Raw genomic sequence first — 27,921 nt, forward strand, 5'->3', positions numbered from 1 at the left:
GCTTATTTTTTTTATAAAAAATTTTTTTTTTAATAAGTATTATAAAAAAATTAATATTTTAGTTATATTTTATCAATGAATATAGATAGATTTATTATTTGTAATTATTTATCAATGGTTTCTTATCACTTCAATTATGCATTTGCCCGGTATAGATGGCGGAACGATCAAGCAACTAAAGAGCAATGTTTTCAAAATGCTCTGAATTTGCGGCGCATCAAGAATTGACGGGAAATGTGAGACAATTACCCATGCAAGGTTTTAAGCTTATGAATCATTTTTTTATTTTAAATCTGATTAATATCAGACTTTATTTTCATTTTTATTAATGAACTTAGGGAAAATTTCATAGATTTATTATTACGTATAATAACGTTGACCATTTCATTAATATGTTAGTATTAAATTAATGGAGGAATTATTTTTACATTGTTATGCATGAATAATAAATGAATAAAAAACTAGTCAACCAAAAATATTGAATTTTCCAGCAAACGTTGATATTTTTAGAAAAAAAATTAAATTTTTAATGAGAAATAAAAATATCAGGTTATACAGCAACGCATGCGTATAAAGCTTCATGTAACGCACACTTCCGTTTGTGTCGTTCACGTCTCTTTCTTTTAAACAATCAAGATGGTAGGTAAATTTTCTATGAATGTTAGATTAGATCATATCCATGTTTATTTAAACAATCTCAAAGAAATTATTAAAATTTTATGAATGTGATTATTAGTGATGCTATAAATTTATATTTAGTATGAATATTCTTCAGTGAATGCTACAATATGTATAAGTTGAAGGAAAAAATCATAAACATAACCTTCAACATTTTTACTGGTGTTATTTTGAAATGATATAATGTTAATATTTTTTATCAGGTGAACGTGCCAAAACAGAGGAGGACTTTTTGTAAAAAGTGTAAGGTGCACAAAACGCACAAAGTCACTCAATATAAAAAAAGTAAAGAGCGGCATGCAGCTCAAGGAAGACGACGGTACGACAGGAAACAACAAGGGTTTGGTGGTCAAACCAAACCCATCTTCAGGAAGAAAGTAAGTTGTTATAATATTTATATCTTAAAATGTCAATACATTATGCTAAAAATCAGAATTGTATTAAATATTGTTAATTTTTTTAGGCAAAAACAACTAAGAAAATAGTTTTAAGAATGGAGTGCACAGAGTGCAAATTCCGAAAACAAATCCCACTAAAAAGGTGCAAGCATTTTGAACTGGGAGGGGATAAGAAAAGAAAGGTATGTAATTATTATGTTCAATACATTCTTTCTTTAGTTCAAAGTAAATAAATTTGTTGAATGACATGCAGTGCATTTATCAGTATAGTAGTGTTTTACATCGAATATTTTCTTTTTGTTGCAGGGTCAAATGATCCAGTTTTAAGGATCAACTTAAGATTTGAATTGTATTTCCTAAAAACAAAATAAATTCCGTTAAATTAATTTACTTATTTTATTTGTTTTTTGTTATATTATTTACATTCAATTAACATTAACATTAGTATAGAGCATTGTATAAAAATACATGGATTTTATTATTCATCAGTCGTTCTGACGACAAATTATCCGTCTGCCGTTGGGGATTCGTCTTTAGGTACCAATTGGTCTGGATCACTAGAAAAAACAACTATTAAACATTTCATTGAATTAATAATTAAATAAGATTAATTAAAGGATAAAACTTACTCTAAAAGTGATGGATCGAGCCCCTCCTGAGCCATTTTTATTTTTACAGCTGGTTTTGGTACGCCTACATTAACCATCTTAAAATATTTACGATAAAGAGGATGTGATGAAATTGGTTCAACATTGGATGCTTGAGTTGGATTTTTCTCTTCATCATTTTTATCAATTTCATCAACATTATTTATTACTTCTGGAGTTTTCATTGTGTCTACCTTCTCATTACTTTCTGTATTGACAGTCTCCTGCTCTTCTAGATTGCAGTCTTTTGTATCTGGTGATTTATTATCTAATCCTGGTACCGATGCAAGCTATCGAATTCAAATGAATTAATAGATCACTTTTTATAATATGTAGCTGTACGACTGATAATGTAAATATTTATAATATTCTTACCCTAGATTCAAGTATTATTATAGCTGCCTCTAATTTTTGTAATTTATTTTCAAATTCATAAAGTCGTTCTTCACAGTTTAAGGCAAATTTATTTAAAAAAGACACTGTAGTTACTATGAAATGATTTATAAATGAAACAGTCCTTTTTGGATGAATTGGTGGAACCTAGAATTATAATTGTCAATAGCATGAGTAACATCTTTCGATATTATTATTTTTTTACCAAAGAAAAATACAAACCTTTGTATAATCAATAGTTGGCTCTACAATTGGAATGCTATTGTCATTCATCATGAAAAATTAATATCCATTATCTCCTAATAAATAGATTTTATTTTATTATCAGCTTATAATGCTATATGTTATAAATTATTCAATGATTGTTATCATTCTTTTCATAATTATTCCAAGTAGTTTTCAAAAAAATAAATTTCTTGGTGACAGTGCAAGTCAAGTTATAAAATTAGTTCTAACAAGGTGACTCAGTATTTATTTCCAAGCTGAATTCCACAAGTTAAAAATGAAATTCTGAATAAATTTAATATAAAAAAATATATTTAGAAAAATTAATTTTTTTATACATTTAAATTAGAAAACAATATAAACAGTGACATTAGTATTGCAAATTTACCATTACTAATGATTCATTAGCGAAGATCACGACACCTACGACTGTCAAAAGCAGTTGGAAGTGAAGTTATCTGAACGATATAAGCAGCCATGCCCTGATTTGATATGATTACAGATTTCCGGAATTTGAATGATCAAATTTACAAACAACAAAATAAATAAAAATTATTTGCAAAGATTTTTCTGAATTTTGATAAAATAAATAATAGACCTAAAATCTACTGTATGGCCTGACAAACATACTGTATAAATATTTTATATCAAATATAATTTTTTAGGTTTTACTTTGTGCAAATTCCATCGACTGTTCTACTTTTAAAATTTTTCGTCTGGTGGCAAAATCACGAATCAGCAAAGTACAGCGCCTTCACGTTTGTTATTTACAAGTGTTCAAATTGGAGGGAGTTTACTTTTTAGAAAAGAAAGGCTCACAATTTCAGTATACAAAAATAAAATTTTGTAATGAAAAGTTTATTTACAATTGTTTGCTTTAATATTGTTATTAATCATATAACATGTTATAAATTAATTAAACATACAAAAACTTATAAAATTGTTGTGTATGTTCAACACTAACTACGTCATTAGATGTTTGAAAAAGTAAGAATATAATGGTAAAATTTTTATTTGTGTAAGATAATTCTTTGTTATTAAATATATAAACCATTAGTTTTTTTATAATTTATTCTGACAAAAAAAGAAATGTCAAAATGACAAGGTTGTTATAGAATATAAAAAGTGTAAAATATACATACAAGAATTAGTACGTTTATAGAAGAAAAGTTATGTAAATTCATGATATATATTCTATTATTTATTGTTTTTCTAACACTAAAGATGTGATTAATAATAAATGTATTGATAATGGAATACCAAATCGGGGTTATTTAGATCATAAGATTAAGTCAGTTCAATATTACAATAGAATATATGATACGATTACAAATCTTCAAGACTAAATATACGAATTAATTCATGATGATTTTTATCTATATATTAAATGAAATATTTTTTATACAATTACATGAAAAATCTCTAAAAATAGATAATATACAAATTATTCTTGCAATGCAAAAAGTCATCCAGCACAAGTGTACAAATGAAAGTCATTTCGTTATTGTTCTCAAGAATTTAAAAAATTATTGATTCGATTCTAAAAGTTTAATCTCATCCACAACATCTTTTTTTCTTGCTACTTTATCAAGCATTTCTTTTTCAGGATTTTTTATTTCACCACTTTTTATTTTATTTTCCAAAACTTCAATTTCACGAAGTTTTTTTCTCAAGTTTTTCAATCGTTTCATACTATCACTTAAAATTAACTTGGTATCTATTCTTGTTGAGTTAGTAGATTGTGATTTGACTGGTTTTCCAGCTTGCTGTGGTTTATTCGTTGTAGGTTTTTTCACTTCAATTTCTGAAATTGACGTTTTTGCTAAATCTTCTGTTACCGAATTCATCAATTTATTCTTATTCGATTTTTTCTTCTTCTTTTTGGTTTCATTTGAAATCACCATTCCTGGAATTGTACTTCTATTCTTTTCTGCTTCAACTTTTGCTTTATGAGCTGCTACATATTCTGGAGACATTCCAACTGGATAAGATAGTTTATTTTTCTGGAATTGTTTTCCCAAACTTTCATACCTTTGAACAATACATAATAATAGTTTTAGTTATTAAAAAATTCGCTGAATTAAATATTTAATTTTACTCTCTTTCACTTACAATGGTACTTCTTCTTGAGGTACATATCCATCTTTAACTCTTCTTTGCTTTCTCCAGGTTCCATCAGGTCGTTGACTAGGTGCAATAAATGTTCCACCTGTATCAAGTAAAATGAAAATTGATTATGATTTTACTTTCATTTGATCTCAAACAATGTTAGTTGTATATGTTTATAAAGTTTAGGTTATATGAAGCTCATGATTCTAATGAATTATAAATGAAATTATTTACCTTGTTCATCCTTAATATAAGATGTTGCCATTTTTCATTAATTGACAATTATTAATTGAAGAATTATTCACTAGATTTTTTACAATAAATATTTACGATCAACAAGCCATTACGTTTTGTTGTGATGAAAATAATGCTTCACAGCTTATAGAGCAAAGGCTGCTCGCTGTTGCTCTTTACAAGTTACTCATAAGCTGATGGTACAGTCTTTTAAATGTATTCTCTATGTGACTCACTGTCGATATTATATCATTTATCATCAATCGTTTACAAAGTATTTTACAAACAATTTTTAGAGAAAACTGAAAGAATTCAAATCCTCAAATGTACATATAACACCTGAAGGTCACATCTCGCAAAATTTTGATCAGGAGGGTGACTAATTAGACTTCCCTCTTACGTCATTGATAGATGTTAGCTCTGACTTCTAGGTAACATTTAATCATGTTGGATTAAATGAAATATTTCAAATGCATAAGAAGATATTGTTAATTTTTTTTTTGATTTAAAATAAATAGTGTAAAATTCAAGAAATAATTTATCATATTTGTTTTCTAATTATCATATTAACGAGTTGAATATACATTTACTTTTCCTTTTATTTCTGTAAAAGACTTAACTAAACTTAACATTAGGTATGTAACAAAAGTTTGAGGATTTGAAGCATTGTAACTCGTTGAATAATTAACATATATAACTTCGTCATAATTTATAATTCCTCTATTAATTCAGGGTGCACTTACAGTTGGATGTTTTAATGAAAGTTTCAAAATGCATTTCGAAGCAATAAGCATCAAATATAATCGAATAAGATCATGGAGATAAATAAGAGTAAAATACAGCATAGATCAACAATTTGATGTCAACTAATATTAAATAAGGTATGTTTCATTTTAAAAATAATTTCAAAATTATTCAAGCTCAATAACATGTGTACAAATATAGGAAATTTCTGTTGACAGGAGTTTTACAATCACCAAGCTCTCGTTCTGTGTCATGGACATACCTATAAAACCGGAAGTTAACATCTAACAATCGGAATCGGAAGTGATTTGATGGGGACTATGGAACCATTGTTGAAAGTTAACCGAAAAACTTTTGACATCAGAAGTTTTATATAAGAGTAATTGTAGGAAGTCAGTAATTTTACAATGCACATTTAGGTGGAAACTACTTCGGATATGGTTCGTGAAATAACATTGATTCAGTATGTATCATGTTTTTGTTACCGCGAGGTATGTCTCTTATTCATTTTGAATTAAATTAATTATCAAACTAAAACAACTTCTAACCATTAAGAGCGTAAATTCGATTAGTTAGTTATATTGTTTAAATTGAAATATTTGTGCATAATTCACAGTGTGTAGGTGTTGAATGAACAATAGGTTCAAAAAATTATTTAAATCAATTGCATGCATAAAATTATGGTATGTACTATCTCGATTATCCGGTAAAAATATAAAGTGTCGCATATTGAAATAATGTCAATCTTTCATTGTGGTCACGTCAATTTTTTATTACATGTTTCGAAGGGTGTTGGAATTTTTATAATTATATTGTTGTTTTACAATAAATATTCAATTAAAAATATAAAACATGACACAGATGATACTAAATGAATTTAAATGCATCGATTGAAAGATTACCATTTTTATCAATTGACTTGACCACATAATAATACCAAAAAAAAATAAATAGTACAAAAAATTTATTGTTACAGATAAGTGATAAATTGTGGTAGCCATTTTGTTAATTCATTTTATTATTAGCATATGAAAAGTAGAGCTAATGATCAAAGTATTATTTAACATGGAACTTTAGTGTATTTTACACTTTAAGTGATAAAAAAGTATGCAAAGAATTTGTTAGGAATCCATTCACCAGATTCTCAGTGAATTCCTCAATTCAGGGTTTTGGATTGTACTTCGTTTTGGTTTTCGTTCTTCCCATTCGTAAAGTCCGGAAAAAGCCTGAGGTGTCGTGATTAAATCCCAGCCACTGGTGGTATTAAGCTTGAAAGATTGATTTCGGGAAAATTCACGGGGAGAAGTAAAAGACGTTCATGAGATTCGTTTGCGAATACCAACGCGTGTACATCACTGTGAAAGATCGAAAGTGATGTTGTTTATGCTACTCTGAGCTATTAAGACGAGAAATGTAGTTAAGACAAAAGATAATAAATAAAGAAAAATAATGTATTTAGAAAAAGGGAGAAAAATTTAATGGATAAGATAAACAAAGAAGAGACTTTATTACATCCTTAGAAGTTTAGCTCCTATAAAGTTGAGACAAGTTCAATATACCTAAAAATATTTGAGATTTTGGAGTTAGAAAATATGTTGTGTCAAATATGTGTATAGACTACACTAACCTTAAAGTTTGACCAAGTTTCATTGCATTCAACCCTTGCTGGCAGTCAGATTACCTAGAAGTCTATTCTTCGATCAGAAGCTGTAGTATCGTAAACTTTACTAGAACGCTCCACATATCTTGGAAAGTTGGGTAGGAGTTATGCGAATAGGGTTGGATTATATGAGAATACCTAGTAGATTTTATATGTCTACACAGGCTTTAGAAAATCACGAAGTAAATTATGCACATCGTGGATAAGAGTTATTAGGAAGATTACTTGATGTAATAAAGGAAAAAGAGTTGATCCTTTTTATTTGCATTTGGTTAATACAGGGTAGTAGTTAGCGTTGGAGAAATTCAACAAAAAATATCATTAGTACGGTTAAGTGCTGGGATTACTATTATATGAATCCTACTATAAAATGGTGGGAAAGAAAAAGGTTTTTAAAGTAAGCTATTCCTACATGGCATGTTAACCTTCTAATTGATCGCCATATCTAGAGTTTTCGAAAGCACTATCAATTATATGCTTATAAATGAATACAAATTTTCACATGGTCGATGATTTATTTGTCACATCGGTCACATAAATCTACAGGTTGCCGAATGGATAACGAAGAAATGTGTAAAATTCTCATACTCTAATAAATGAAATTTCATGTTATGTGTCCATGCGAATACTTCAACAGAAAATTCATCTGCTTTCGTTATATCTTTTTCTATTTAATAGATATTCTTTCGCTTCGTCTACCTTATTAGTAACTGACAGCGCTTAATTTCGTTTATTCGCTGATATGAGAATTTTCAATCAATTAACTGCAGAAATGGATTTCATTACAAAAGTACTGTGGCCTCAAGCCAAGTATAGATATATTTGATGAACTATCAGGTTTCGTTTTGTTTGGAAATTATACTGTTTAATTTGTTTGTGTTCCAATTAGCGATTACAATTAGTAAATTCATTATAAATTGATAAATTTTAATATAATTATTGTTGATGATAATGATACTTTTATAATTATTCACTAAATATATGAAATTAATTTCCAACATACATATTTATAATTGATAGTATTATATTATTTTTTGGTTTAATTTAGGTACTAAGATTATATTTTATTTTTAAATTAAATTTTCACTGGAGCAGATAATTTAATTATCATTCAATTTATGAATAAAATTTTTAACTTGACTGTTTGCTACCTTATAATTTATAAATATATTTCATTGAATAATTAAATATAATAAAAGTTTGGGTTTTAATTATATTTTTACTATTATTCGCTTATATTAAATTATAATTAATAATTGGCAATATTTTATTTTAGATAAATCAAAAGTATCATGGGTTGTGGACCAAGTATGCTATCCAACAAATGTACTGAAACTCATTTGATTGCAACGAAACTCGCCTTTACAAGTTCACAATTAGAAAACTTAAATGGATTTTTTCGAGAAATGATTGACAATGACGTTGCCGATAAAGGTAAAAAATTTTATTATTGTTATTTCATAATTTATTATACAATACACAAGAAAAAAAAATTTCCCGTACCGGGAATCGAACCCGAGCCTCCTGGGTGAAAGCCAGGTATCCTAGCCACTAGACCATACGGGAGTTGGAAGAGATTGTTGAAATTTTTCTTTTAAGCAAACAGATTGCTCCCAAAATAAAATATACTATTATTATCTGATTGCCACGACTTAGTCAAACAACTTATTTGTGATATTTTAGCTGTTTCAAACATTTTTATATAATTTTCCACCTATAGTTCAGCTATTATTATTTCATAGTGATTAATGATTTTCATCATTGAACTGTTTAATCCATGGATTGATAAAAGATTTTTTTAATTAGTTTTTTTTTTGTTTTTACAGATATCAAATTGATAGAAACAACGGTGGAAAGATTAGTACAACGATTGGTGATAGGAGTAGGAAATCTTGATAGAAGATTTGCATCAATGTTTCTGGTCTCTTTAAATGAAAAACAAAGAGTAAAGGTAAATTATGATAATGTTCTTTCATATGACAGTTTTAAAGAAACTACTTCACTAGAATGGTTTAAATAATACGTTTATTAATAATACAATAGATAATTAGATAAGATCATGCATTATGTTTACTTTAATTAATGGGTTGCTCGTTATAAATACTCTAAAATTTATTTCACATGTTGATGTGCAGTTATATTTATTCTGATAATTTGTTAAATAGATTCATGTTGATGTTTATAACAAACATAAATAAAATTCTCTAGCGGTGCAAACATTTATTGAGGATTAACGATTGTATTAATACAATATGTATTAGTTTAAATTGTGAGTTTCATCAGTAAATCAATTTAAAAACGATACTTTTTTAATAAACGAAAAAAGCTGTGTTGATGAAATTTTTTTTTTAAGATTAGTATATAATAAATATAAAAAAATTAAATCTAACATTTTTACAATATTTTTAAAGTAACAATTTCTCTTAGCAATTGAAATTCGAGTATTTACTCCGAATTGATGCACTTTCAACTCCACTAGTCGATTCAAGTAAGGATACTACAATAGCAAGTGTAGAAGAGGAAGCAGCATTACCAGGATTTGCTCGACTTCGGATTCGAGGAGCAGACGTTGAATCTTGGGCTGAATTTCTTGGTCCTGGCGGACGATTGAGGAGAGATCTCGTGAAAGCCAAACTCGTGAACTTATTGGCAGCTGCTACTAAACAAGGTACCAAGTAGAAAGTTGGTTTCTCGGATTGTATCAGCCTTGCCATCTGCGTCGTTTATTCCGGCTTACTACAAAGCTGATGAAGATTTATTGCCTTATTTCTTTTTCTATCAAGTATATAATGAGATACTATTTTTCAGATGCTATTAATGATGTGGAAGAACATACTTATCAGACCCCTGGACAAGTAATTGATGCAGAAACTCTTGATAAGATTCTCAAACAACCTGAGCATTGCAGAATATTCTATGGGCCTGGTAATAATTATTGTTATTACAAATTTTTTTTTAATTTTTAGTTACATCTTTTGGCAATCTAGGTTTCATTAATTAACTTTTAAGTTTGTTCAGTAAAGTTTAGGATTATTTTTCAAAATGTTCAAAAGATGTTTTAATAATGATTAAAATTAGAACTGTCAGTTTATTATGTCTCCTATATGGTTAATTTAATTATCATTTAAAACATCAAAGTTAGAGAGTTACTGTTAATTAATTTCTTTACAATAATAATTATCATAATTATTTAAATATTTAAAATTACGTTCTTATAATTTATTTTCATATTTCATAACGTAGCTGCGTTGCATAATATATTTAAGAGCAGTTTTAAATTTACTTCTTCAGTAATATATCACTTAAATATTTTCAAATTATTTAAATTAAAGATTTACTTAACCATTGTTCATTTCTTTTTAAGTTACATTTCATTTGACCAGCTTCATGTATATTTCGTTGTAATATTTTATATATACCGATCGCTGTAACAAACGCTAAGCCACGCGAGTAATTCAATACAAGCCGTGTACTATAAATTAGAATGTACGGTCGAGTGGAGTTACTTAATTATAACTGGCGGAGATCTAAAATTATGACGTTGAAGGAAAATATAAAGTGTCTACACTCGTAGCTTGGGTGAGCGTTAGTAAATCACAGAATTCACCTTTTTTCAGAACGAGAAAATGGAGAATTTTCTTTTCTCTCGAGTTAGAGAATGATAAAGAGCACGACGTGAAGTTTATTTTATTTCTCATTTTCAACAGCAATCATATCTACATTTTTTATTGTCACACTTTTAACATTTCAATTTACACTTTTATTTATACCATATACTCATCCTTAAATGACGCTTCTCTATAGATGATATTATTTTTTAAAATATAAAAAAAACATGCATTTTCCGTAATACATACTAAAATTATAACTTATGTATATTTTAATAATATTTTGTATTTTTCATAAGCTTCACTTACAAGAATACCTCCGTTATTTGTGTTTCATTTCATTGTAATGAGAATTTCTGTATTACGTTTTCATATTCTGATCATTCTTATGCTAATTTTTATTCAGCGGCTGCGGAAAAAGACTTGCCACAACCAAGAGATCATCGTATAGCGTTGGTGGAAGATGCAAGTGGAATACTTCTCAAGATTAGCTTGGCTGGAAACAATACAAAGGATATTGAAGTGAGACTTCTAGTCGGGGCTGGCGTATCATCATGGTCATCACTAGCTGATTATCCACGTCGGATACCACTTCATCATTGCGATGCATTACTTCACTACACAGCTGCTCAGAGCGTGAGTCATGTTTATCGTCCTTCTGTTTACTGGTACTATTGCATTCACAAACATGATTATAGCACACATTATTTATCTTGTTTATTAAAACTGTTTGGTTAATTATCTAATTATGATCATGATTATGTCTTGACTTAGTTTATTTGGAGAAGCTTCGAACGAGTATATAGTACTTTCGAGTAATATTCACATAACTCCAGCACTACAACTTGAAGTTTGTATAGTGGCTTTGAATAATTATTTGGTAACTAATGCATGCTTTGACCTTGTTTTTAAAGTATAGCATTAGGGTAATGAAATATTTTCAGGGGTAAACTGGAAAAATTTCATTACTCTCAAAGGTAGATTTTAAATTATAAAGAAATTATGAAAATAATTTAAAGTGAGTTTTCGGTATTCACACGTGAGAATGTATTTATGGAATGTAAAGAAAAATGTGTGAATGTGTAGAAAACCACAACATATAATGCTATAAAAAATTATACAGTTTAGTACTTAAAAAAAGCAGTTATCACAAATTATTAAAAATATTTAATAAAATAATTTTTTTCTTTTTCTAGTAGTTTTAAAAATTAAAACAACAAATAAAAAAGTTAATTAATATTTTTTCAATCAAAAAATAAAATAAAAAATAGTCTGATAAATTTTTCTCTGTAATTTGACGACGTTTTTTGTTTTCAAATTATCGTTTATAATAGAGTACAGAGAACATATTGAACATTTTTACCTCAACTTAGTAATAATGGTTATTTGTTGAAGCTACTAAATGTATTTAATCACTTAATTAATTTACTGTGGTAAGTGACTGTTAGTACATGCACATAGCTCATGTAACTTCATATTGACACAAGTACTTAACGTTGCACTCAAAGTAGATATTGAACAATTTTTTTATACCATTACGTGTTGGTATAAAAAAAAAGTAGGGAAGAAGAATGCGGGTGAATGAAAGAGTGAAGGAATGAGGGAACTCAGCAAGCTCCTTTTTTAATGGGCACTCAACCACGAAAAGGTTCGTTCTATTCTGTTGAGAGCATACTTATTCCATCTTACTGCCGATATTTTTTACCCCTGCTTGGAAATTATTACGTTACACTGAAGCATAGTAATGTCAGCAATGTGTACATAGCTATGTTAGCAATAAATTCGGTTGGCTTCCCACATAGAGTTTACTGCAAAATTTTTTAGCACATTTAAGTTTTCATTTTCATAAGCTTCCCTTGGAATATATTAAGCAATGTTGTATTTTGAATGTTTAGGGAATGTATGCAGTTGCTGTCGGTCCTTATCCAGGTGCCAGATGTGATGATCGAGCTACTCTGTGGCGTCTTCGTGTTCCTGCTACCGAGAAAATCATGAATCAACATTACTCCGAAGAGAGTATTCCTGTGTTGACAGAATCAGTGCTTATGTATATCTTGGATCAACTTCGAGGAAGATTGCCACTGAATATTCCTATGCACCAGAAGGTACTATTGCATAAAGTTTATATTGAACTAGTATATATAGGCATACTCTCTACTCAAGTTCTTCGAAACTAATAATGGAAGATATAATAATAAATAAGACGTGGTTTTCATGGTTGAAGGCATATTTTTTCAACAGATCCATATATTTTAAGATAATCATCATTACAGTTATTATTGTTTTCATGAAATAAAGGAAAATAGGCAACACTTTGAGAATTTTGTACATAGGCATTTTTTTAAATTGTCCATTATTTTCTATACAACGACGAAAAAACCTCTTTGAAACGGTCTTGAATTTATTAAAAATGGTGCTATCGCGACCCTTTGATGTTAAACTTATTCTGCTTCACGATGAAAGAATTATAATATTTTTTTTTTACAAACTGTACCATAGTCCTTTGAAGGTTCTACGTTTTCTTGATATTCTCGCCTTTTGTAGGTGTGAAAGAAATTTTCCTTTTTTCTTGTTATCAATTAAAGTATTTAATGATACAACAAAACAAAAGACAATTTCGTATTTAGAGAATAATTTTATACTCTTGTATTTATATTTTCAATATAATAGGAGTATTTATCATCATGTAACGATGAGAGAAAGATTGTACATAAGTTTGTACCGGTTGTAATGAGAAAACTTGAATTGATCAGAATTTCCTCACTGAACTGGATCGTCTCTTGTTATTAGACTCGAATGAACAATGAGTGAGCCAACATCCCAGGTGATACTAAGGTGGAAGTCCCGATTCTCTTATGAATGTTGAATGCTCTTATTCTCTTGAGAAATGTATGCACTTGTAGATTGAATTTCTATGTTTTTGTATCGTTCAAGTTAACCAACTAAAACCCAAAGGTTTTTCCACATGAGTTTGTACAGTAAAGGTGATATTCAAGTCAAAATACTCTCTCTTTATACGTAGACAGATAAAGTAAACAAACTTTTTTTATTTCACTCCTATGATAGAAAAGAAAAACTAGTTCATGCATATCCAACATCAAAGTGAAGATAGAGTATACATGTAGGTTAACATCTACGTCTGATGAAGACGTATCTACTAAGATGACCTTTTTTTGAAATGAATCTTCTCATCTACATGCTATTCTTTATAAATTTCAATGGAATTAAAAGAGTCATGCCAACTGATGAAGGAATATACATAAATAATAATTTTTCCACTTTTTTTTTTCATACTTTACGGCTGTTCAAAGTTGACTGTACGATTCTTGTTTTCAAAATAAATATTGATGCATCTGGTAGACTTTTCTCTGAAATTATTGAACCAAAAAATTGAACTCGCAAATTTCCATTGTTCAATTATTACAACTATATAAACATCTTTGTTTATTTTCTTAAATGAAAAACGAAAGTTTTCTTAAAAATTATAGTTTTTTTTTTTAATTGGTTAAATAATAATTAATAAATACTCATCTTTAATTTCTTCAAGAATAACTTAAAGAGAACATTGTCAACTTGAATATTACATAATTTATTTCCGGAGAAATAGTGACTAAAAATATACTTTTGAAAAATTGTATTCATAACGATAAAATAAGAGAAAATTGCCGAAAAATGTGCGAAAGTATTATGTATTCTGTTGGCTACGTACTGTGAACAGTTTTCAAGTTTAAAATAGTCATAAACATGACAGAGATATTGAATTTACCTTTTTATCTTTAATGTACGATGAAAAAATTTCATTTAGCTTTTGCTTCTTTAAAACTATATCCAATGCACCATAGACATTTATTTGATAATATATGTAGGTAAATAAATTGTTTAGATAAAAACTGCTAGACTACGTGTAGCGAAATGATAAAAATTATTTCTAAAATAGTTTATTGATGTTGATAACTAAATGATAACATTGAATTTATTTAAATTGCACTGTTAGCAAGTAGTTAGCAATTGGATGAAAAGTGTGGTAGTGGTTGCATATTAGATTTCCTGTTATTCGTACTAAAGGAAAACTTGAAGATAAAGGCGACGCTTTAGAAGTGATTGCCTTTGTGTTTGTTAAAGTCCTAAGGGGATGATGCCAGAGGAGCTTTTACTTTTAAGCGCATACAACAAATACACCCAAGTTTAATGCATACTTGGAAGATCAAAGATCTATTCTTGCCACTATTGATGCCTCGTTTTGGAAAACGTTGATGCAAAGTTTGCGACGATTTTGTTCAACTGGCAAAACTTCTTGGTAAGATTCGTATCTGCTGTTTTATAGTCGTTTTCTGTTTGTTCAGTTTCCGGTATCTAGTTTAAACTTCATCTACAACTTTACGATGCAGCAAGTCTCTGTTCTTTGCTTGACAGTCAGAAGCTATAAAGACATAGATAAAAGCAAGAATAATCAAACTTTGTAATGGAAAATGGTTCTATTGTTTATACATTTTTATTAGTGTCAGTATACGTTTAATTGCTGGAATTATTCCATGAATCAGCATATAAAATATTTATCATTCGAATATAATGATGTTAAATGGATCATCTTGATATTGATAGAATAATTTTTTTACTGAATAGCAATTTTCAAGTTTTAAAACGATACTAAATGCCAATGTTTTTTTAATACAACAGGACTATCTGAGAGTAGTATCACGTCACATTATACGAACCACACATTGGTGGTTACTAGAGAGAGCTGGGCCAGATCCTCTGCGGAATTGGGCTCCTGACAGTCTCTCTCGTCACGTTCTTGTAGCCCTTGATGAGTTGGTCACAGCCCTGAGGTGCCAGAATTTATCGTGCTATTTTCACTCAAGGTGCAACATCATGCTACAATGTACTAAAGGTATATGATTGAATAAATTTCTAAGATTATTGTATTGGATTTTATCTTATAAATTTTTAGGTATGCTGTTCTTATAATATAATTTAACATAATGGAAAAATATTAACTTGTTATTCGTGTTTCACACTTTTTTCCTCGAATTTTTTGACTTCGTGGAAACATACTGAAAATAGCGTAACTGCTGGTGTGAAAGCAATATCGGCAAGACAATATTGCAAGTGGATTCCGTGGCTTATGAAATGTTCCTTCCAGAAAGAAAAAAAGCTTTAAAAATAATAAAAATCCAAAAATATGAAGAATATATGATTTTATTGAATAAATCGTATTTAATTGTTACCATAAATACGATATAAACTATTAATTCTGTTTTCAATCTTTTCACATCAGTTTATTTTATTGTTGAAAAGGCATGAAATTATTGTGGTCAACTCTTGTTGGGTGTGAAACAGCGACGAGATCAAGTGGAATGCAATTAAAAAACTCTTTTCTATATTAATTTAATAACTGCGTGTAATTGTATAGTTAAAATATTTTTTCATTCAATCAATACTCAAGTTCTTGACTTTTTTTTCTCAGTAGTTTGTAATACTTGTTATATATAATTGTGTAAAGTAAAATCTGATAATTTAAACTAGTTTTTCCCCTAAACTAATTGTTGATGCATAAATATCATTCAATTCTACATCACTGCGTCATATTAACTGATTGTGTTTGATGCGAAACTCGTTACCAGTTCCCCGATTATTTGCTCCAGAGGGAATGTACGTAACATGTAAAAGGATGTGACGTGTGAATAATTAGGAAAACTTACTGCAAACATGTACACTCCACTCTATGACTCACAAATTTTGTTTCAATAATATTATTACTGTAAAATATTAAGGAAAAACAGTATTATTGTAAAGTAAAAATCTTCTAGAATTACTGATAGTTGACTCCATGATAAATTCAGTCAATTTTCTTTTTACACTCTTCAGCTTTTTATAAAAAAGCTTGAAACACAATCCCTACGCAAAACTGAGAAAACAAGTAAAAGGTACGATAGTTCAGCATTAAAAAACAACTTTAAAGCCTTCGTATCAGCTTTTGAGTTTGATTGTGGAAATTGTACTAGGATTTTCTTTTGTAAAGAAATAACAGGCCAAAGATAAAAAATTGTACAATTTTTTTGCATTACAATTCCAGTAGATAAGGGCAGAATAAAAAAAAGTAAATATTTCAAAATAGAACTTCAATGTACATCTGATGAAATACCAATACAATCAATTTTTTACAAACAGTATTGTACTTATTTAGTTAGTATGTTCAAGAATGTTATTACAAACTATTTCATAAATTGTAACATATAGAGTCACATAAATGATTGAATTTTGAAGCACTTTATACACAAACCACTTTTAGAAGATATCACGATGCATTTGCATTGCATTCTTGTGGAATAGATCTTGTATAATGTTAGAATGGAAATCTTGCGTCTTCTTGTGGCATGAGTGTGATAAGCTGAAAGTGAGCGGATAGGACCATGGCTCACAAAATACTTCGAATATATTCACGTCTCGACGATTGCTAGAAATCCTAGTATGCAGAACGAAAAAATGAGTAGGTTGGGTGAATAAATAATTTATATTCAGGCATTTCTTAAAAAATATGTTGCGTTATTTACATTTTAAAATTATTTAGAATTCGTAAATGCCAAAAAAGTATAAATAAATAGATGTCGTGTTCAAATATCCATTAATATTTATTGGTTAATCAATTCTCTTAATCGAACATTGATTCTTAAAAAGATAGAAAAGTAAATTTAAAAGTTTTAAAAGTTTAATGGAATGATTTAAACTTTACATACTTTAATTCTTTATTTATAACATTGAAGACAAGTTAATAATAGAAAGGAGAATGTAAAACGTTAAAAGTTTATTTATTTTTAAACGTTCTTATAATAAAAAATTCTGATTTTCAAATAAATTTCAAAATATAAGATGAAATAAATTAATGAATTATCTAATTTTTAGGTGGCATTCTACATCATGAAGATTCATACGTATCAGATGCTCGTCTTTTAGAATCTTATCTCCATGGCCTTCACAAGTATTCCTTGAACTTGACTCCAGTTGATCTTTCACCAAGTGACGTGCTCGAAAACGAGTTGATTGTGCGCTGGCGCCGTGTAATGACCTCTTTACCAAGAGGTTCTATGGAAGGATGCAATGGTTACAATTCTCGACAGTTGACATACTTGGGATTAATTGTTAGAGAAGTCTTGAAAGTTAAAGAACTCTTATTGCATGTAAGTCGTATAGAACAGTTCATGATTTAACTATCAAAATATTTACTACTAGGGAGATGTATTTTATTAAACGGAAATAGATTTCGTTATGATATAATATGATATAAAAAAATATCAGAACGATATCATCAGGCTATTTATTATTTCGAACGATAAAGTAAAATGTTATTTAACAGACAATTTTTAAAATATTTAAATAGATAAAATTTCGTGCGATTTTATCTGTAAATATTTTTACATATTTACATTAATGTATGAATTTAGAATTTATTTAAATAAGCTCAGTCATAACGAAATATATTTTTTGCCCAAGAGTAAAAACTAATTTCCCATAAATCAATACTCGTACGTGCATTACTCTCAAACATTTTTTCAAAGTGTGTTTAATGTTTAGTGAATGTTTGATTTTATTCTTCTTTGTAGTTTGATATCGAAACAGCGAAACCCAAAAGCAAAAAAAAATTGAGATATAAAAAATTTTAATATTGTCTTTCAGGGGTATATCAACGACTGCACTTTTTTAGGTTTCCCTGTATCCGGACACAATCCATCGTCTTTAGTTGAGAACTTGATCTACCTCTTGACATTAGTGTTGAAGCAAGCACGAGATCAGATTTACATAATAACAAACCATCAAAGGACTAGAAGTAGGTGTCAAAGATCTGCTAGTGTGCCACGGAGGAGAAAAAAAGCTGCTGGCTATTTTGAACGGTCTGTCGATATTCTCGTTGATGCTGTCCGTCGGGATCGAGAGACTGCTTACGCAGATCTCGAAAATGACACCATTATGGCAAAGAGTCTCTTGAGATGGCTCTACTTTGGTAATGGATCTGAGTTAATTGGAATCAACGAAAATGTGTCTTTCATAGTTAAATGATGATTGTTCTCCTGTTAACTTGATAGGAATGGAGCACGACAAGAAGATTCTCGGCCACATTCTCCGTCCATATCTTGGCAATCTCTTCAACTCGTCCCACGAGAATGCCTGGCACGTAGAATCCTGGCGAAAACGACAAGACATTTACAACTCGGAGATGCGTTCAATATCCCTCTTCTGCAAGTTGGTTACGACACAGGAGGTATCACCAGCCAATGGCATAGTTGAAGCTCTTTCAAAGGGCTGGTCTTGGGCTGAAGAGACAATCAAAATAATTGAACGTTCTGAAGATGGATTAAGACTAGTATTTATCATGCCAGGACGAATTATGAGATATAGTTTGACATTCACAAACAATCGAGGCTTGAGTGCTTTCTCCACTTGGAGTAAAGTTCGGAATATTGGTAATGCTGCAAGGCGGGCAACGATTGCAAGGAACAGTATGATAACTGCTACAGATAGTCTACCAAAATTGACTGACAGAGCTGAAGAAAATCAAATAAACACAGGTAACAATATTGCACAACTTCTGTACTTTATATGCATAAAGTTATAGATGGATAGTTTCCAGGTAGAATATTAATCAGTATTCTTGTCATGAAAAATATTGAAAACTTACCAAGTGATCTGGTGGTACCTAAGAAATATCAATATTTTAAACAATAATGGTCAATAAAAATTCTATATCAACATAAAAGAGGTTTTCCTTATAGTACAGAATTTTTATTGACTTCTATTAAGTCTATACTTGACATTTTTTTTTTTTGCTAAAAACACATTGAAAAAGTTTCTTTACAATTACTTACTAAAGATAGTAATAAAAATAAAGTAATTGAAGAAATATTTAAGTTACATAACGACTGAAATTTTTTACTGAAAGTTGAAGATGTAACATAAAAGATAGAAATAAAATTGTGGAATAATTGCTCGTGAGTTGTCGTTGATAAAATTGTTACTGACCATAAAAAATATAAGTGATTTTAATGGTGTCTATTTTTTAATAATTTTTCCGATGAAAAATTATCAAGTAAAATTCATAAAAATATAACGAAATACATTTTTAATATACGTTTTTATTGATATTGATGAAAACGTGTTTTTAACAGTTGTCAATTCATATTGAACGTCAATATCTTGAAGCCACAACAAAGGATCAAACTTTATACTTGCATATATGTGTATGTTGAAATGTGGATTACACTTGTTAGTTACTTACCCAACTCTGACATAAAATTCATGTGCTGTAAACTTACGATAAGTTAAAGGATGTATATTTTATATAGGAATTACGTAAGTAAGTTACATATGTAGTCCAAGTCTATGACATCAAAATATAAAATTCACTCTTTAAATCCCAAGGTCTTGGAAAACGGTCGTAGTGGCAACTTTTATTATAATATGATCCATGTAGTTAGCTCTAAAATTTCCCAAAGGCCTTCTTTTCGTAACATTATAGTCTGTATTTTTCAGATTCTTTCTATATGATTACTCAGTTATTTAGTAAAACAGAAGTATTAGAATATTTTAATGAAAACCCGAATAATTGAGAAAAGTAAAAATGGAATTTATTAATTGCTAATTATTAACTTAACTAACTTCTGTTTATTGTAAAAAATAAGTTAAGTAAAAAATTTAGGAAATTAATTGCTAAATAAATTTATGTGAATTTAATGGCTCTCAATACATTTCATATGATGTTCAAAACTACTTACAAACTGGATATAATCTGAGAATAGAATTCTCTTTAAAATTATTCTGTCGCGCTGTTCACACCCTTCGTTGAGTTGGGTAATTGGAGATTTTACTTTTTTTGTTCTGATTCGTTTAAGAGCAAACTTTTAGCAAACGATAAACTTCGAAGAGTTGGTGAATTAATTAAAATCGGGTCAGGAGACTTTGAATACACGTGAGTGCAAGTGTAGAATAGTCTAGAGAACGAATTCACGACCTATACTTTCGTTTTATGACGACGTTATTTTACGTCTCATTTTCTGACGTTGTGGTTGTGTCAAATCCTTTGCTAGCCTGGCTTTCATTACGGTTTTATGGTGGACGTTGTCCAGTGTGTACTCATAAAGTGAAAAACAAAAAAGCCTTTGAATGAGTGCATCCATTTTCTAAATTTATATAAAAATCATTCAACCAACACTATATACGTGAAGATATGTATCATAAAAAATTGATATAAACTTTAGGAATATTATGTTTATATTAAATTTTTTACTACATTTATTTTAATCATAAAACTGAATTAAATATTAGAAATAAAATATTCTAACAATAAAAAAAAAATGAAATTAAAATTTTCTAAATCGATAAGAAGACAAGATTTAAATTTTACCTGTCATTACTGAGTTATTGTATTTCATAAAATTTTATCGTCATATGCCTTTAAAATTTTATGCTTTTTCATAAAAATATATTTAAAGTAACTTAATAAAAATACAATAAAATGTCACTAAAATATTTAGAATTATCTTTTGACATTTTATTAATACATTCAAAATTAAATTTCTTTTTTATCTTCATTATAATTGAATGATTATTCAATATAATAAACATATCAAAATGATGCCATAGTTATTCAGCTTCATAAAATTCCAATCAAATATTAACTTTTATTGATTATTCAAATTGCATATGATTGATAAAAGTTTTTGAATATTCATTGACAACTAACTTACTATGTACCCGACTGATAAAATTAGTTGAAAACTTTTCTAAAGAATTTTTTTTTTGTTTTAAAAATTCAGGTTATGCCAGTCATATTGATTTAAGAGACTCCAGTCCTTTGACGTACATCGTTTCATTAAATCGTCGAAAAGGTCGACAAAGAGGTCCTGGTGGATTAATTCCAGCATTAGTAGCTCTTAATAAATTTAGGGTAAGTACTTCTTTACATCCATACAGATTTAAAATTATATCTGATTTCCATTTTCATATATTGATATTGAAACTATGTTGATTGGAATTTTTTACATTCCTCCGCAAATTGATCAAAGGGTTAAGCGCTATTTGTTAGCAATTAGCAATAAGTGCCCTTTCAGTTTCAAATTAGTCATATTGTAAAATAATTGTTCGACCATGACGACTGCCAGTCTGATAAATAGTTATACAGATTAATTTCAAATACAAATGAATTAAAAAATTTATGATCAGTTTATTCATAAAGGACAAATTTTTAATTAAAATTTTACCGTCCATTCTATTTATTTTATCATGTTTGTTATATCTCTAGTTTTTTTTTAATGAAGAATAAAAATAAAGTAAAATGTCAGTACTAGATTAGCCTTGTTAGAAATTGACCAAGATTACCTACTATAGAAGATTCAAAGCTTAAAGAAGTTTATTGATTTTATTGATCTTTTTTTCTTCTTGTAATGAAAATATTGCATCCATTTAAGACAGGTTAGACATAAAAAATAATTTATATGATGATGATTATTTCACAAAGAAAATTTTTTGCATTTTTAGGTACGTGATCAGAGTATTTGATCCGATCATTGAGACTTACTTCTAATCAATAGAATTTTTTCGTTCAAAAGAGTTCATAATGAAGATTGCGGATTAAGCCTGGAGGTAGATAAGTCGATAAAAATTCTCAGTAGGTTTGTGCATAAGTCGAAAAAGACATGGCCGTTTTCGAAGAAAATCCTGTGAACACTAAACTGATTTCGTGAGTTACACAAGCGGGCGTCTTGCCCGAGGATTAAAAGGTAGGGGTGAAGTAGCGTTACTGAGTACGGAAGGGGATATTTTGTAAAAGGGTTGAACAAGTTTGGCCGTTTGCGGAATTACCGGACGAAGAATGAGGCGAACTTGGCCAACGCTAACTTGTTCGAGTAATCTTACGAGCTGAGGTAAAACTTAAATTTATTTATAGACCAGCTCTGTGTTGGTGAAAAAAAAAAACGAAATTCAGTTTTACTACTATTTAAAGCTTTAGATAATACAGAATTTAATTTTATTATTGTACTGATTGAGCCAATTAGTGTGAGAATAAAGCACATAATTCAACTAAATAATAGTACAAAAAATCAGTTAATTCTACAAGTAGCACTTAACTTTTAGTGGAAAATATGATGGGCAATATTTCCTAGCTTATCATAATCACGTACTGTTGAAAAACATCGATTCGACCTATTTTATTTTTTTCTGCGGTAAAAAGAGAAGATACTGCTACCGTAAAGGTTGATTTATGATCGTTATAATCATAATTAGATCAGATTATTATTCGCATAACGAAAGAGCGTACGTCAATTAAACTATAAGTAAATTGACATCATTGATTTAATGGTGTAATACAATAGAAAAAATAATCACGATCAGGTTGCTTGTTAACTTATAAAAAAGTAGACTTGGATATTGTTCTTCTTTAGAATTTGGTTCTAAAGTTAACGAAGCACATCATTTTTTATACCTCTTTCCATTATCCTTATAGACGTGAAACTTTTTTGGTATCTTTAAAATTTCACTTGCGCCAATTACTTTTTTACTCGAATGTAGTTTATTTTGATTAATGCCCAGTTTATGATTAGTTTGAGTAATTATCGATGATATTATGAAAACATTCTGAACTTTATCGAAATAAATTGTCAATTTTATTCGTAAAATTAAATTCACGTTTTCCAGATCAATCCAATAATGTGATAGATATTTTTTGTACAATAAAATAAGATTGGTTTAGTTAAAGAAAATAAAAAAGTTTGATAAAAAAAGGCAAGAAGTTGAAGAAAAGCTTTGAATCTAAAAATAAAAAAGGTAAAAGATTTTTTAATAGTTACACTTTTCTTATACTTGAGGATAGTAGGAAATGTGTTGAGATCTCTCAGAGGGAGTAAAGAAATAACAAGATTGTTTTTCACTATCAATAACTTTATCTATGAATGTGTGAGATCAATATTTCGAAAAGTAGCTAGAATAGTTTTGAAGTCTCCGCAAATGCATTTCCCAGACGTTTTACGATGAAGAAAAAAGTATAAATGGCTTCCTTCGATAAGAGCATGTATGTACTTTCACTCATCATTTTATTCTTTCGTTTTTTTATATATATATATGCCACATATATATATATATATGTATGGCATTGATATTACTAGAAATTCTTTGAATAAAACCTCAAAAATTTACTCTAGAGCTTTAAAGTATTATTTAAGATTGAACCTGATGCCTTTAAGCACTCATGGAGACTGATATTGTAAGAGAATGTGAAACCACCCCTCTTCATTGATGTCTGTCGTCAAACTCTCGAGTAAATTCATGAAACGCAATATATTGGAGAACGTGAAACCACAGAATCGGTTGATAAAAAAAATGTTCGCACGTAAAGGTATTGAAGGTGATGTTGAGACCCTTTCAAGCATCAAGAGAAAGGAAATGGGGATAAATTTTCTAGTGGAAGTGAAGGATTCTTAAGGGGAAATATAATGTATGTGAATGGACGCAAACGTTCACAGTAAGATATGAAAGAGGGCATTTAGATGAAAATCCGTAAAAAGGATTTGGTGTATTTAGAGACTCGATTTCCAGCTCCGATGCTATGAAAAAGTTTTGAAACCGGCAGTTTCTACAGGGTCAGTATAAAGCGACTCGAGAAACTCGAGAATTACAATTACATTCAGCGGGCTAGGTAGTTTAGAGTTTAGACCAAGACGTGATCAGCCTTCGTGAATATGACTCCAAAAGATCAGTACTCTTCTCATCCTCGAGACTATTATACGTTGGAGCAAAGCGCCGGAAGGAAGTGAAAATCGGACTCTGGAGGCGGGTAAAAGGGGAAGAGTGAAAAAAGCTGATAAGTGAGAGGGTTAAAGTGAGACAGCCAAGTTTGTTGAGAAATAGACTTTACGGGTTTCAAAGAGATTATGGAGTAACGTTTCTTATGATTCTGGATTAAATATTAGCTTGTTCATTAATGATTGTCATCTTCATTTAATGCAGACCAAGTGTCACTTAAACCTTAGTGAATCATAAGTTGCGCCTGTTTTCAGTTTGAATGGTCTTATTTAAACATTAATCTTTAAACCATAAAGTTGTAGATTTTATAGAACTGGTTTATATATAATTCATTTTTATACTTTAGTAAAAATACTGTCAAAAAAGTAGTTAGAAAAAAATTTATGAAATTGTGTGGATAACGAAGAAAATTTTAGTTATAATTGATAGAAGGTTTTTTAATTAAAGATACTAGTTGAGTAAAAGTACTTCAATTTGTAGGAAGACAATATTATATTTAAAATTATTCTCGCGTGTTTCGTGGATTTATAGAATTAATTAAAATGTAAATTTCTTGTTTTTTAGTTATTTTTATATTTTATTTGAAGTTAGTTATTCTTATAATTCGTTGCTTTGAAGAATTAGATTTTAAAAAACAACAAGTATTAAACTTTAAATTGAACTTCTTACAAATCTGCTATTTATTTCTACTACTAATTTAAATAGTGAATGAATAATAGTAGTGATGTTAATGATGTACTCTTAGATGGTTGAATGTATTCATTATTAAAATTAATAAGCGAACTTTAATGTGAGGAAAATCAAACATCTCAATTACATAGTTGAGGTAATATTCTTTAAAAAGTGAAACTAAGAGAAACTAGTTTATTCAAACCATCGTAATTTTAGCTGTTTAAATATTTAGAAAATGATCAAATTGATGATACAGAAAGGCACAAATGTCAGTGCTTTATTTTCTCAATGCTGAGCTTGGTCGTCAAATAGGTACATCCGGAGGGAGTTCTTCAGCACCATTTTGAGCAATTTCCGGTTACGAGTTGGAAGTGGAATGAGTGCAAGTACTTCATTCACTAGTGATGTCCTCTGGGACGTGTCTTGATTGTGGTCAGACGTGAACCGAACGTGATTTCGTTCGGATATGCCTGACTTTTCCTTTATTTGCTTTTTATTTTGGAGTTAACATTAAAAACCTTTTATCTAAAAAATTTAATAAACTCATAAAATTCAAATAAATTCATAATAACTAGAAATTTCAATTTATTGACTTTTGTTGTTCGAATTTTGTATCATAATACTATGGGATTAAGTCAATAAGATCAATCAGCATTTTCATTCAATTATATCCTATATTCTATGAACAAATAATGGTACTGAAGAAGTTGCAATCAATTCGGTCATTTCCATTTATTTAGGAATTATTTGTTCATTTGATAATGATATATAAATCATTCCAACATCAATATTTTTGAAGATAATCAAATACACCCAATAATTAGTGGACATGAATCAAAATTCTCTTTGAGTAATAGAAAAATATTTATATTTTAGTATTTTATTTTTTGAACTCGTATTTTTTATTCAATTTAAAAAAGTTGTATAACAAAAAATATATTTTGCAGAAAATGATAAAAGAAATATTTTTTATTTTCAAACCATTTTATTTTCCAGATACTTCAAGAAGCTGCAGCTGTATTGCCTCATGAAGAAAGAATTGCTATGTTGGATATCGTTCAAAAAGTATCTAGAGAAGCATCTCGACGGTTAAGACGATTTAGTTGTTCAGATTTGGACTCTTCAAATATTCCTAAACAAACATATACTCCTAGGTGAATTACAAAAATATTTTCTAGTAATTTCTTACATTACTGAACTACAAGAATTTACTTGACTATTTTTGTCATTATTAAAGATGAAAAAAAATATCCACATCTATATGACTTAAAATAATTTATTAGAGTGTTAAAAGAGTATTAATAATACTTCGACCTTTTTCTGTGAGAGATTTATTATTTTTTTTATCCGTCATAAGCTAACACCATTGCTTGTTGTTCGAAAATATTCCATGTTGTCTAATCCGCAGGGTCTGACGCAAATCCTATTCACATGGGAGAATATTTTGAGATTACACAAATAAAACGTAAAAAAGAAATTGTTAATTGATGAAGAACATAACAAAGAATAATGATTATATTATTTTATTCTTTTCAATTATCTATGTACATAGTAGAGATATTTGCATTTCATTATTATGAAGCTACTCGTAGAAGTGTACTTATAATTTAGCTCGAAAAATACGCTAACAGATAATTATGGTAATAAAGAAAATGAATTGACTAGTTATACATGTAGCTGAATATGAAGAAAATATTTATATGTGAATATTTTTTTAATGATTAATGTATTATATTAGTTTGTATACAATTTTTTCTATATCACGTTTGATTCTTGAAGCAAAAAAAAAATAACAATAGTTTTAAAAACAGTACGAACACCTTCTAAAGCATCCAAAAGTACCATGTTACCAAGAAGCCATTAGGCAACCCTATCATTATAGGTAACCCCATGCTACAATGTTGCCGCTTCGTGGTTTCCTTTGTTGATCAATGACGTCTGTCACCTTTTAGTCGGTTGTACACATGTTGTCAGTATTGATAACGGGTAATTTAAAAGAAAAAAAAACTGAATTCAAATCATTTGAAAAACAGATTGTCAACAGTTCAATTTAGTGAATCGAAAAAAATTTAATTGTCATTTTTCAATCTCTATTTTTGTTGAATCAAAAAATAATTTACACTTTTTTAATGATTCTAATAGATCTGAAGCTGAGTTTATCGAGTCATCAGAAGACCGTTTGTCACCCAGTTCACGTCAGCGTGGGATAATTGCTGAATACCAAAAACAACTGCATCAAGAAATACTAGAAATGCATGACACGTTAACTCGAGGGTTGAGGCCAAGAAATTGCATTCCATCATGGGACTCAACTTCTACACTTTCTTGGACTTCATCAATTCGATCGGTTGGCAGTAGATTGCGAAGGAAGCGCTCCCCAATTTGGAATACGATGAGAGGTAGGTTTATGAATACCAACGTGCTTAAATTAGTTGGACAATTAGACTGAGAGTGAATATTTAAGGATCTTCATTCCCGATGTGGGATCGAGTTAGCACCGATGGGAATTTCACCAAGAGTAAGTCTGCAGAGATGATAAGCCGTGAGGAGTCCCCAAAATGGAGCAACTCAGATAGTCGGCAATCTGGGAGTGAGATTGGTCTCAATGCGGATGAGATACTGCCGTCTTGGGAATTTCTCGAAACAGCTCTGAATCGAAAACTACAGTACTACGATCACGAAGAGGTTGATAATTTCTTGGAACTGAAAAACAATTTTTCAATTAATTTATTACAAAAGTTAGATTAATTTAATTTTTTTAT

The 27,921-nt window shown here is 29.1% G+C and overlaps 4 protein-coding genes and 1 non-coding gene across 8 annotated transcripts; 2 read left to right on the top strand and 3 right to left on the bottom strand.

The window, feature by feature from the left end:
- The first annotated feature begins 489 nt into the window (after positions 1-489).
- Positions 490-1,470, top strand: RpL36A (ribosomal protein L36A). Of its 2 annotated transcripts, none has more exons than XM_035094780.1 (4): positions 490-639; positions 882-1,055; positions 1,142-1,258; positions 1,383-1,470. In XM_035094780.1, exons 1-4 carry the CDS (start codon positions 637-639, stop codon positions 1,401-1,403), a joined length of 315 nt encoding a protein of 104 aa, XP_034950671.1. In that variant the 5' UTR covers positions 490-636; the 3' UTR covers positions 1,404-1,470. The 2 variants fall into 2 exon arrangements, with proteins under 2 accessions (XP_034950671.1, XP_034950670.1); XM_035094779.1 differs by lacking the exon at positions 490-639 and adding an exon at positions 705-758.
- CCDC53 (Coiled-coil domain containing 53) lies at positions 1,459-2,776 on the bottom strand. Of its 3 annotated transcripts, none has more exons than XM_035094778.1 (5): positions 2,730-2,776; positions 2,339-2,415; positions 2,099-2,263; positions 1,706-2,013; positions 1,459-1,633 (listed from the first exon to the last, which is right to left on the bottom strand). In XM_035094778.1, exons 2-5 carry the CDS (start codon positions 2,390-2,392, stop codon positions 1,582-1,584), a joined length of 579 nt encoding a protein of 192 aa, XP_034950669.1. In that variant the 5' UTR covers positions 2,393-2,415; positions 2,730-2,776; the 3' UTR covers positions 1,459-1,581. The 3 variants fall into 3 exon arrangements, with proteins under 3 accessions (XP_034950669.1, XP_034950668.1, XP_034950667.1); XM_035094777.1 differs by having other exon boundaries at positions 2,339-2,626; positions 2,730-2,762; XM_035094776.1 differs by lacking the exon at positions 2,730-2,776 and having other exon boundaries at positions 2,339-2,723.
- Positions 2,777-3,139: 363 nt separating this feature from the next.
- LOC118073984 (uncharacterized) lies at positions 3,140-27,862 on the top strand (the record flags this gene model as incomplete). Its single annotated transcript, XM_035094812.1, has 17 exons — positions 3,140-3,328; positions 5,417-5,565; positions 5,647-5,919; positions 8,365-8,522; positions 8,915-9,039; positions 9,516-9,756; positions 9,897-10,013; positions 11,103-11,332; positions 12,592-12,801; positions 15,374-15,587; positions 17,600-17,874; positions 18,371-18,695; positions 18,778-19,260; positions 21,505-21,635; positions 26,156-26,313; positions 27,302-27,558; positions 27,624-27,862. Coding segments are annotated over exons 4-17 (3,147 nt in total), but the record flags the coding sequence as incomplete, so codon positions are not given.
- On the bottom strand, positions 3,626-4,851 carry Pym (partner of Y14 and mago). The gene is made up of 3 exons (XM_035094775.1): positions 4,685-4,851; positions 4,454-4,550; positions 3,626-4,372 (listed from the first exon to the last, which is right to left on the bottom strand). The coding sequence occupies exons 1-3, from the start codon at positions 4,713-4,715 to the stop codon at positions 3,868-3,870; spliced, it is 633 nt and encodes a 210-aa protein (XP_034950666.1). The 5' UTR covers positions 4,716-4,851; the 3' UTR covers positions 3,626-3,867.
- TRNAE-UUC (transfer RNA glutamic acid (anticodon UUC)) lies at positions 8,583-8,654 on the bottom strand. Its single transcript has one exon. It is a non-coding gene; the product is annotated as a tRNA-Glu (tRNA).
- Positions 27,863-27,921: the final 59 nt, after the last annotated feature.

This window comes from Chelonus insularis, unplaced genomic scaffold (genome assembly GCF_013357705.1).
Source record: "Chelonus insularis isolate UGA/USDA-ARS -01 unplaced genomic scaffold, ASM1335770v1 scaffold_714_pilon, whole genome shotgun sequence".
In the NCBI taxonomy this organism is placed as follows: Eukaryota; Metazoa; Arthropoda; class Insecta; order Hymenoptera; family Braconidae; genus Chelonus; species Chelonus insularis.